Below are 13164 nucleotides of genomic sequence, written 5' to 3' on the forward strand. Positions count from 1 at the left end.
TTTTTGCCGATTCAATTTTTTGTGAATAACTATTATGTGACATCAAAATAACATATTCAACAACAAAAAGTTTACAAAAATTGTTTTTTTCAGGTAAACAATAATATATCTTTAAATTAAAAACTTATATTTATTATTTTAAGAGTCTAGATTCAAGAAATTGATTGGTCCGCTTAAAATGGACATTTATTATAATAATAATAATAATAATAATAATAATAAGATTTTTATAGCGCACATTATATACGTTCAGCATAATTTTGACCCATCTGGCATCTCATCTAACATTGAAGCTAGGCATAAATTTAGAAAATCTAGAATAATCTGGCATAATTTGATAGATAAACCCATTTGTACAGCATATTTACCACGTGCTCAAGTTAGTGTTTACCGACCGACCGACCAACCGAACGACCGACATTTATACTGCCTTTGATGAAAATATTATATTTGACAGACGACAATAAAATGGCATCATGATAAACAAGAGACAATAATTATCGTAATGATACAACGATTTTATTGTTCTGGTTATATTTAATAAAATAATATATTTTTTTTTTATCAAAGACAGCATATTGTTATCCTATAATTCTCTAGAATGAAACTTTTTCTATATTTTGTTGCTGCATGTTTTATGTAAGAAAAATGTATGTTTTAATTTTATATTTATTGTCGATTTTTATCGTCCTAACTCTTCATGACTCGGGATATGATCAGAGCCATAATTATGACTGTGGATATGATTTTTTATATAGCGCCCTCTTTCATCTACTCTACACAGCGTTCACAATGGTGCGCAGAACTATGGCAACATGCGCCGCGCGCGCCGTCACAACAAGCGCGTGTGAGTACGGTTACAGTCTCCTAGGAATTTGTTGATCATCGGCGACAAACAGTAGACAGCTGACATCGTTAGATAAAACAAAGCAGTGCTGAAGTTCTACTGCTGGTATGTAGGCCTATTTTATTTGTAGGCCTAATAGTTAATGAACAGTTTTCTTTGATTGTACCGCATTTGTTTAATTTTACTATAATTCACCTAATCTCTGCGTTCTGTCTGTCCGTCTGTTCGGCTTTATTTAGAGACTATTACAATTAGACTAAGCTCGGTATAAGAAAGAACGAATTTGAGCCAAGGTCAAATAAAAATTGTGGGTACACACATCATCATTTCACGTAGTGGATGCTTACTGCAGTACTAACAAATGTAAAAACACTTTTCTTGATCTAACAATTAGGCTTTCGATATATTTGCTGTATCTACAGGTTAGTGGTCTGACAACAATGGCATCGTTGATACATATGTTCTCATTAGTAACACCACTCAATGTGAACCTGATGGGTTTCAAAGCTGCTGAGCGAACATTATTATATGTGGTAGCATTGCTTTCTTTAATCATCGGAAGCAACTACTCGATCCCGATAACAGGTAGCTACAGTCTCAGAGTGCACATTAGGCCAAATCATTATATTTTAATTCAGCAAAAATCAAATGCAACATAAAAATCAAGGCGCAGCCAGTAAAAAAAAAATAATAACATCCAATTTTGAAAAGGCTTCAGTAATGACAATGATAAATTTAGAAGCGGAATGAGGCCAGATATCCATAGATATATACAAGTGTTAGCGACCATATTATGCTATAGGGACCAAATTAGGAGATTAACATAAAGAAACTAAAATACACCTGACATGACCAAAAGAAGCGGATGCAATACCGGTACTGCTTGTAGATTCCCAATTCATCTTATTTATTTCTTTTGAAATTAAAGTAACATTTTGAGTGTTTTTTTTGTTGCAATTATTATTATTCAGTTACACTTCATGTTTGTTTTGTTATTTTAAAATTTTGTTTAGCTTTATTTTATTGCATTTAACATTCTTTGTTAAATTGCAGGTTATTTGTAATGATGGTGTTGATGATTATATAAATGTTCAAGGTTGTGATAATGGTGATGTGAATAATAATTATGATCTAATTCTGACGGATGTATTCAAAGTGACGACATTGGAGCTTGTCTAAAGTATCGACACATTGTTTTTTACGGTAGGTAACATAAGAGTCATCGGCTCCCTCCATTCCAACCAAGGAGTTCTTCAGATCAAGACGGACAGTGAATGGCAATGGTTTTGTTCGGACCACTGGACTTTAGGTAATGCCGCTGTGGCTTGTCATCAGCTTGGATTTTCTGCACCTTTGGCTCTTCATCCATATGTACACTTAGGAGCCAGTGCCCAAAGTCGTTTCTATAACGTTCGAAGCTCACCTGGGCGTATGTGTACAGGTCATGAAGATAGACTAGAGGACTGCCCATCTGACAATGGAGGTGGTTCATGCTATGACATAGATGATGCTGTGAAATTGTATTGCAGCGCAGACTTGTCAGAGATAAGTGAGTACATCTGAATAAAATAGTTAAAATGTATGCACCTTTAGTACTATTATACTTAATTCCTGGGTTGGTTTGGCGACGGTGAATAGTGCAATGGCTTAGACTCCTTTAAAGTCATTAAAGTATTAAACTCCTACACTATTTGCAAAGACATATTTTAATAGTTGTTGTGCTGTTTAGTTCTAGACGTGCGTGTAAGAAACAACATGGGTGACGATCCAACCGACGGTGGCATCGTAGAATTGCAGTACCAAGGGACGTGGTATCCAGTTTGTGACGAATCTTTCGAGTCAGTTGACGCTCAATTAGTCTGCAATCAGTTAGGGTATGCTGACGTAAGTTACTATGAAACCAATCGTCATACAGGATACAGTAATAACGATTTTATATTGGATGACATTGGATGTCATGGTTTTGAGCGTGGTATCAGCGTCTGCAGTCATTCAGGATTTTTCGTTCATAACTGCGTGTCTTCAGAGGGAGCATGGGTGTCTTGTACAGGCGTATATAGGCCTACTGCCGATGGTAAGCATTTATATTCTTGTAATACTGTATATGGTGGTATTTTCGTTAATTGATTGAAAGAATCATCGACGTTTAATAGTTCTAAGGTATAACCAACAGCACCTAAGCTAGAAGTGGTAATCAATACTGTTTGAAGTACACATTCGTTTCAACGAAGTGCATTTCAAAATACAGCGATTACACGTTTGTATCAAAGTGTAACTTAGACTACCATGCTTTCAAAATCTTTAACGCTAAGTGTTCACAGATATTACATACACTCGTGGCTGTGCTCGATTGTTTTGAATTAAAATAATTGCTCCTCAATAATTAAATAATACGCTTTTATTATTTACGTATCGTTTAGCATTGCACTACATTCCTGCTTTGTTTGGTGGACCTGGAGCTGATGAAGGAAATCTTCAAATACATATATCAAATGAAGAACGTCCGGTGTGCAGTGATAACATTGGTTGGACAGAGGCTAATATTGCATGCCGTGAAATGGGGTACATAGGTGTCGAGAGTGTTTTAGAACCTACAGAATGGATCTCTTATGGTACAGAGATGTTTAGCATCAACTATTGTCATGGTGATGAGTACACGATAATGGAATGTGATAATAACTGGTTCACGACAGTGTGCACGTCGATGAGGGCACCAAATATAAAGTGTGTCATTGCGACCCTTCCGAGTTGGGCACAAGGTAACTTCTTCTAATGTCTAATAGGACTAACACAACATTTTTCCTCTCTCTCCTAAACTGCCCGACCGATACTTTAAATTGCACTTTAGCTTTTCGGTGGCTATGTGAACAGTAATTGAAAAATCCCGCAACTAATATTCAAATTTTCATAAAAATAGCAGTTTATTTCTAGTAAATAAATGATATTTAACATGTTTTCTTCTATCTACAGATGAAGCCGATTGTGATAATTCAGATTGCCAAAATGGTGGATTTTGCGTTGACCATGATCCCTGGGACGGTTTATATGTCTGCATATGTCCATCGGGTTTAGAAGGTCATGCATGCGATCAACCAACCTCATATCATTCAAGTGAGTACGCTGGTCAAAAAGAGTTTTAAATTATAGGCCAATGTTTTTGTTGAAAGAAGCATTACGGTAACAATCATTTTTGATTAATAGAGAGCTTTGATTTGTGACGACCTAGATTATGTAAATTATGCATTACGTCATTTTTCAAAATCTTCGGTTCTGTAACATCGATTTTGATTTCTTGAATGACCATACTATATAATGCGCACATATGCGTTAAACAGACGAGTTCATTAAAAAACAAACCCAACGCATGGAAATTAAGGAGCGCAATGAAATCATAAAGTCATGTCGTCGCAAAATCGGAAGCTTGCATCAACGAAAAAATCGGTCATGTGACGGTAAACACGAAATTATGAATTATTTCTGATTGTGGCAATACCGGAACTTGCAATCACAAATTTAATCATGGTTGTTACTTTGATTATCTATATATAAATTTACGTAAGGGCAAAATTCGGTAAATCGCGCGTTATTTCTAGAATGTTTACTCGATGGTATATAAAGTTGGTTCGTACTGTCGGTACTGATTTTAACCACCTGATGTAACCCTGTTTACTAATTAAATTGAGTTCGGTAATTAGTTATTGACGATTAAAACGAATTTAGGTTCAACGATTTGCCCCAAATAGGGGTGTTTTTCGATCGTGGTATACACTGTCTTATGGATGTCCGTCTTGAAAAATACCCGCAGACAATAATACGAGGATGCTTCGCATTTTCCTATCTCCTCCTACGATAATTGTTTTTAATAGCTGAAAACCGGTTGAACAGCTCGAGTACTGCATCATAATGTTGAAGACAGGCCGATTTTCTTTAAAAAATACTATTTTGATAGATTTAATATACGTTTATACAAATGTATTGATTTGCGATGAATAGAACATTCCAATCTCTGTTCCACAAGTGTCTATTCCCTCAGGCGTCGTAAAGGCAAGTACTGTATACTCATAACAGAAATTCGATCCATTTTTTTTTCAATCTGTGCTGCAGAGGTTGAATATAAAATTTTTTTAACGGATAATGAGCTAGCGTTTTCACTCGCCGTATATTATGTAGGCCCTACACATCTTTATTATTGCAGTTAAACCACCCACATCATCACCCTAGCATGAGTAGCGTTGTAAAACCAGTAGAGGATAGGCCTACGGTACATCACATGCCCTAAACGCAGAACAACTTTGGTGGGTAGGGTAGGAACCAACTTAAGTATGAATTGGCTCTAAGAAACAATTGAAAACCATTAGGCCTACTAATTAAGTTGAGTTAGATAATTTAATATTTATTGACGATTAAATCGAATTTATGATTATTTTCCCCGAATAGAGGTGGTTTTCACAAATTTTACATTATATAAACATATACACGTCGTGTAGTGATGTATCGTTACATGTACTGTACTATTTCAATCGACTATGACGGTGATAGTTTCAACAAAGTATTAAATCGCAATGTTTTACTGTGTTTATTGGTATATTATTTGTAAAACATGAAAACAATTAATATTTCGTTACTAAATGGATAAAGAATATATTTAAAAATTGTTCCTCTTTGCACCCATCCTCTTCCCCATCATATCCCTCAACCCTAATGTTACATACAAAACACAAATTAAGTTTGTTTAAATTTGACTTAAACAATTTGTCTCATTTTGTGACAAGTTTCTCTTTCGGAAGTAATTCCCAGGGTACTAATTTTACAGTACATAAATCACAGTGTCTATTTATTCGTTCCTGTAAACGACATGTATTATTGTCCTGCGGTACGTACATTTGAAATCGCCAGTTTTTTAACGCTGAAATTATTATGTATTCCGAGAACCATCTGTGGGCACCACCTAGATGGTACGCGAGCGAAGCGAGCGTACCATCTAGTATAACTTAATTTAACTTTGTAATTCATAAGTGGACCTACATTATTGGAACTAGATTAAGCGAGAAACTAAACCTTATGTATTTGTTGTCAGCAGCGTATCTTGATATCAGACTTGTAGATGGATATTCTGCTGAGAGCGGTAGAGTAGAAGTTTATTACAACGGTGAATGGGCTACTGTGTGCGATGATGGTTGGAGTATGACTAACTCGGAGATCGTCTGCCGCCAACTGGGCTACTCTGGTGCTCATTATTACTACACAAGCCATGGCAACGAACACTCTACTATTTTACTGGATGGGGTGGAATGCAATGGTTATGAGAGTAACCTTGCCGAGTGTTACCATTCTGGATTTGGCAACCATGATTGTAGTCATAGCGAGGACATCGCCGTCGAGTGCTACTACACATATTACTACAGTAATGTATTTTAAGTTATTTTATGACTATCTATTTCCCACCACTCCGAGAACCACGTTTTGGTGGAAATATATCATGCTGGTATGGTTTCCTATCCGCAACAAGATGACATCAGTCAGTCCACATCCTGACAACCAAGTTGAAGAATGCATAGGTGATAAAATGCGTGCTTAGGCGCTGCACGTGTTGGAAGTTGGCAGTTACTACTGTACTACCATGCTACAATAAATTAGCCAAGCTACAACTGAACTATTAACTTTTCATCTGATCGGTAATGAAGAGTATTTTACTGCGTGACTGTAGATGTTTATAATAATATGGCCGAAAAGGTGATGATATGGTCAAGAGTTACAGGCCATGATGGCCATGCATAACGTCACCAATCTGTATATTTCATGTTATGCCCCCGTATTAAACTCCTCGTCTGTGTAAGACAACAATCTTTTTAAAATATTTGTTTATGTCTCAGTCGTAAAGTAGGTCCTAAAAAGACATCTGCCCAGAATACAAGGAAGTTGTTGCTCTTGATTTGAACCACTGAATATAACACGTTTCATAATCTTATCATATCATTTCATAATTTCTTTCAAATAGGTCCTTTCAATGGTGGTATACTTATTGTGATTGTGTGTGTGGTCGTATCCCTTCTTACAAGTATCATCTCTTACTGTAAATACAAGCACATCCGGGCACGTAGAGCCGCCGTCGTCGCACCTCAGCTACAAGTAACCGCACACTTACCACCCCAGACACACGTAGGCCCGTACATGCCACCTCAGGCAGGCTCACATATGGCACAACCGCAGCCACCTGCTTATTTTGATACCGGTATTCCAGGACCAGCCGTTTATCAAGTGCCAATGTCAACGGATGGTGCGTCAACGACTAACACACCAAACATCGCTTTACCAGTTTCTTAAATTATTATTAAACACACCGTATGCTGACAATATTTCTAATTATTTACATTGTTAATAATCTATACAGAATATTAAAAGAGTAAATCTATGTTGTCTAAATAGTTTATTATTAGTATTGTAGATTTATTTATGGCACAGTGAGTTTTGACAGAACGACTACATTTTGTTAGTGATTTCAATTATTTGCCCATTAAAAATATTAGTGAGTTTGACATAGTAAGCCTAAGTTTAGCTTAAAATTGGACATGGAGTCTTATGTTGAACGGTAGCCTGCAGTAAAAGATAGTTTGACAATTAAGATTTTGCTGTGTATTCCGGCCACACTTTCATTTCCTTTCGACCTAATATAACGTAAGACAACCAAACATTTTGAAACAAATTCAGGATAACCCATTCGGTATTAAAGTATAAACTTTGCACACACAATCAATATTTCCTGGACTTTCTGCATTCTCACCCCTGAGGACGATCAAAGCATTTTTATCGAAACGTTGAAAAACTCAACAGTTCTTTTCAGAACTAATACACGTGGTGTACCGCAAACTTTATATCAACATTTGATTTCGCCATGCAAACCTTCAAACAATATACAATAAATATTACTAAATTGAAATTGGAAAGAGTTCTGCCTTAATTGTTCGAACCTCTTTTACTCGTTATCGATATTGATGTTTTGTTTGTCGCATTCAATATCAACTACAATAGGCCTACTATTAACATCATTGCACTATTTTTATAAACATATAGATTTTAGGTTCACAGATTATATCTGGTTATTTACCGTCGATGGTACTGGGAAGATACATTCATGTTGCGCTCACAAACAATTTGTACCGTAAGTAAATTGAACACGTACTGGAAATAACTTACACATTCTACGGACATTGTTAATGGTGTAGGCCTACATTGTAGCGGTATAGAATGATATTGTAGTTTAAATATAAAAGCGTTTATATGAGAGATAGTAAGTTAGAAAATTCAAACAAGAATATTCAACATGGTACCTTGAAGTTTTGACTGTGTAAAAGATGTCCTCATCAGAACAATTATGTATTGCCTTCTGATGAGAGGACATGCGTTACATCGGGGAAGAGCTTCCCTGGTTACATGTTGAAATGCAAGTAGGCCTACTGTGTTGAATTTCTATTGTGCTGAAAATTAGTTTCTTTGATTTTTCTAGCTTGTATACCAGTACGTATGAACTTGTATTCGAACTGAAGAATAGCAATAGTATTTAATCTAACATTGACATTTAGTTGGTTAAAATAACATCATGGGCAATACAAAGAGAAACCCAGAGAGAATGGCGTAGGCTAATAATAACACTTTGATACGTCACAACACAAACGCAGTCAACTGTTAATCCATGGGTTTGGAATACAATCACTCTGACATTACACAATTGATGAGTAATGGAACAACAAAGTGGCAGACCATCAGGCAGTTTTTTGAAGATTTGTTGATCACGTTTGATTTTTACCCTGCATTATCAACAATAGTGAATGTTATATAACTTCAGATAGAATCTATGTTAGAAGTATCTTCGTTATGTTTAAATAATGTATGCGTGTATCGGCATTATTTTTCAAGTAAATGTTTATTTATCTCAAGAAGATGAACTATAATCGATATTTTGTCTTAGTAATAACAGTAAGTTTCTGCAAAGGACAGCAATTCAATGCAACCTTAGGTAAGTAATTTTAAACTAAGTAAAACATATAACGAATGGATATGATTTTTCTACATCTACACAGTAGGCTAGGCTTAAAACGCTTGTGTTGTTATTTAGCCTACCGTTATGGTTTCAATTCCGAATCTTTGTTTGTTGTTCATTCAACCATTTAAATGGGGTTTAGGCAGTGAAGTTGCATTGAAAGATTATTCAACAGTGGAACACTGTATATCTTTTAAGCTGTGTGTAGGACCCCATTAATTGTTGTTACATATAAAGTAATACAAAATAAGAACCATATATAGTAAATTGTACTGTTTATGCAGGGAGGTATACTCCCTGGTTTATGTTTTGTTGATAAAAATGGTGTATCATTAGAAACCTTAACTTCTTTATGTTGCAAATTACCTTTCTTTACTTACCTACTTACTTACTTAGTTACTTAGTCCAGGACATATCCGAACTTATTAGACGCTTATAGATAAACCAGGTCTACCTTTAAAGTTACATCAAACAAGTTGTGAAGGAATTCAATTTATCTTTTCTGAGGAATTTAGCCTAAACTTTAAAAAAAATGAGATACTGTGAGTAAGGGTTATAACTTGATGCATCTCCGAGAGTGTTAGGCAAAGGGAGGTGGTGGTGCTGGCCAATCCTATGAATAAAATGGGTAGGCCTACAAGATCATTTTTGGTGATTTCTTATTTAGATCTAAATGTGAGTTTTCCCAAATCCTAGTTACGGCACTGTGTAAAGTGTAAATCAATACAGTAGGATTGTGAACTCCTTTGTTACAAGTGCATACAATTTATCAATACTTGTAAAGTTTACATAAGGTATACCGTATAATATACAGTTACTGTCTATTGTATATGACAATGGTAAATCTTGAATACGGTTCATACTACAAATTTCATTTGAACCAAGAGCCACATATGTATATCTCATAGGGTTTAATTTTAGCCATTATTACCAGGCAACCATGTGACGATTATTTTAAATTTTCTCAGCTATGTAACAAACGAAAGAAAACATACTGTAACTATGGTCTTGTGGTACAGTACAGTAGGCCTATATTATAGGAGTGCATATTAGGCGTAGAGGTATATTTTAGTTACGTAAATAATTTAACACTTTTATTTAAAACTTCTATTTATAGATTTTAAAGTTGCTGTTTATAAATTAAGATAAGTCCATTTCTTTTAAATTTACTTATCCTTGCTTTTCATCAATTCCAGGATCAAACATTTTTCTACGTTAATATAATGTATGACTGCACTAATTTGCCAAAAGTGAAAATAGTCTGAAGCAATTCGTAATACTTTTATGCGATCTTTCAGTTTGGTTCATTATAATGTATTGCCTAATATGGTAGTTGAGTAGCAAAACAAGTCTGTTGCACAAACATAATCGTTTGATGTAAAGCTTCCATCTATACTTGAAAGGTTGCCTATTGTTAGTTTGATGCTTCAATTGACATGAAAATAATAACGTCCTGACAATTAAGAAAATCCGTGATTTAAAAAAAAAGACAATGGCCATTCGAACGTACACATTGTGTATTAGGATTTTCAAAAATTTAATTTAAAAATACATTCAGTGGTGACACAATGGTTTGCCCGATTGGGATTGAGTGTCCACATGAGTGATGCGTCAATGAAACAAATATTGAAAACAACATTTTTTAAGTCTGTTTCAGTTGTAAAATCAGCATTAACGCTAAGCCTCTCTGTACGATCAAAGCATAGCCACATGTAATGTATTTACTTAATATTAACTTCTAATATTGATTTTCCCGCCGGAAAAACATTGTAAATATAGTTGATGCTTCCCCACTCACGATCCTTTTGAAAGTAGTTCAAAGGATCGACAAACATTCAACTAAACAATTACACGGCAGAAACAATTAGGTATGGGATTAGGAAAACTATATCGTATCATGTTGTAGTCCTGTTAAGAAAGCTGTGGTGTCTAGTGGCTAGAGTGTGTATGCCTATCACGTGGGCATGTGTATAATGCAACTTCAATTTTAACATCAACCTTGCTCAACCTTGCTCGGGAATGTCGAATTAACTGAATACTACTGTATTTTTAAAAGGACTACTGATCAATATAGTTCTACAACTTTTCGAAAGGGCTAAGCTAACAAAAACTAATAGATTACATTGTGATGCTGAAATTGTCATGATGTAGCCTAGTATACTTTGTTTTTATTCGAAGAAATTCAAATCAAGAGCAGCTAATGTAGGCAGAGTAAATAGACCAAATCAAAATAAACATGCCTCAATAGAAATTCTACACAAAAAGAGCTTTTAGGCATATAGTCGATGCTAATGTTCTATTGTATCCATTTCTTGCCGGGAACATTGTCTTATTATTGGATTGAGACTAAACAATGCAGCAACGAATGAGAATTGCTGCTAACTTTTATTCAAAAGGTTTTGCCGATGTAAAGTGTAACCTCTGACATCGCGAGAAAATATTTTGAACATTTTTGGTGATTACTAAAGATGAACGGATCAATGGGTTATCATAAAAGACAATTGACAATGGCAATGCAGATTTCTATAAAAAGTACCGGTATTTCATATAATACAGTATATGGAAAAGTGTCAAAGTTACCGTGCATACTAAACCACACAGCTATCGACTAAAACATATCCGCATGAACAGAATGAGTGTATATAATAGTGGTAGTTCTTAGGGATCATTAATCTTATAGAATGAAAATAGGCCTATTATTCACTTAAGCTGCTGCCGTCACATCTGGTATTACAGTAGTTAACGTCACAAATTATTGTCCAGACATAATAACATTTCATATGATATATTTATTGCAAAAGCCTTTCTGGCTGCTCTAAAGTTGCCATGTTCTTTTTCAACATCTTCCTTTACAATCTTACTTTATTATTTAAACGTCGTGAGGTGGTTTCCCGATTAATCGTACGATCAAACGGTACTGGGTATGATCAACTAGCGTTCGTGTTCCCACCTAATCATCCATTCATAGAAGTACTGATGAAGATATCAATCTGTGGCGACAATAGAATGGACCCGAGACCTGGCTATTGTCGCTTGTAGACCTGGCTTTATTATTTATTTACATGAATTGAAATAAAAAGATAAATCAATATCAATATTATTAAAAACTGTACAAACATGATGAGAGATGTAATGTCATTACTGAGTCGACTGTTTTGTTTCTCTTGTTTTTATAGAAGTAAAACCATTGCAATTCAAATGCATTGGTAAAACATATTTACACAATTAAAATTGGTAATGTATTCAAATTGTATAAATTAAAGTTTATTTTATATTTCAGATACACCAACTACTACACAAGATGATAGAAACACAATTGTAGCCTGGTTTGAGGACCTTTCAACAGACAGACTAGTACTCTTGGTTGCTGCAGCTGTTATATTCGTACTTTTGATACTAGTATGCGTACTATTTTATATATGTTATTCCTGTTGTAAAAAGCGATACGCGTACAGTCCACAGCGTCAGGAGTCGACAATCAAACCAGTAATGGTTGATGTAGAGTCTAAAAAGATTAGATATGGATTCGCAGTCTCCGCTGCTAGAGAATCTATATCTGAACTATCACCTACGTCACAGAAGTGCGCTCCATGGTCTGATATCACCAGCCACCAGTTGAATAAAGTCAACAGCAAGGTTACCAGGAAATTAGAAAAGACCGTTTTTGTCGTTGAAAATTCTGAAGATGATTATAGGCCTACATCTAATGAAAACCAAAATGGTTTCCGGCCTAGAACAGGTAGTGTGACAGCATCAGTACACAGCAGAGAATCTAACATACTAAGAAAATCTAGAAAGAAGTCTTTGCTAGGTGAAAGTAGTCGTTACCCAGGAGGACCATCATCGAATGACAATCCATTATGTAAAGACGGCCATGACATTGATTTGTTTTACTGAAATTATGTTAGTCTTTTGATATTTAATAATTACGACAATCCAAGCAACAATATGAAGGAGAATAATGACAGTTTTGAGGATGCTGTATTTATTTATTGTTTTTTTGTCACGTAATATTATAATAGGTACGGTATAGTTCTAAGATTGTACAATTGACAAATATTAATAAATGTCGATTGATCTAATCATAAAAGATTTCCCATTTAATAATCGTGTTAGCTTTATGATATAATACAATAATAATCATTTCTAGTAAGAAAACTACGATGTCGACAAAAATAAATAAATTGATAGTAAAAACATAAAAACTAAACATCGTTTAAACTATTGTATACAATTGTTAGATGTGCTTAGGAAGGTGAGTGTGAATTATACTTTATAT

At 34.9% G+C, this 13164-nt stretch overlaps 2 protein-coding genes across 2 annotated transcripts; both read left to right on the forward strand.

Moving 5' to 3' along the window:
* The first annotated feature begins 905 nt into the window (after positions 1 to 905).
* LOC140057046 (neurotrypsin-like) lies at positions 906 to 7195 on the forward strand. The gene is made up of 8 exons (XM_072102590.1): positions 906 to 952; positions 1270 to 1432; positions 2055 to 2396; positions 2577 to 2921; positions 3268 to 3606; positions 3818 to 3958; positions 5928 to 6251; positions 6846 to 7195. Exons 2-8 carry the CDS (start codon positions 1288 to 1290, stop codon positions 7169 to 7171), a joined length of 1962 nt encoding a protein of 653 aa, XP_071958691.1. The 5' UTR covers positions 906 to 952; positions 1270 to 1287; the 3' UTR covers positions 7172 to 7195.
* A 1378-nt stretch (positions 7196 to 8573) lies between these two features.
* On the forward strand, positions 8574 to 13164 carry LOC140057060 (uncharacterized). The gene is made up of 2 exons (XM_072102605.1): positions 8574 to 8861; positions 12166 to 13164. Exons 1-2 carry the CDS (start codon positions 8765 to 8767, stop codon positions 12780 to 12782), a joined length of 714 nt encoding a protein of 237 aa, XP_071958706.1. The 5' UTR covers positions 8574 to 8764; the 3' UTR covers positions 12783 to 13164.

This window comes from Antedon mediterranea, chromosome 8 (genome assembly GCF_964355755.1).
Source record: "Antedon mediterranea chromosome 8, ecAntMedi1.1, whole genome shotgun sequence".
NCBI lineage: Eukaryota > Metazoa > Echinodermata > Crinoidea > Comatulida > Antedonidae > Antedon > Antedon mediterranea.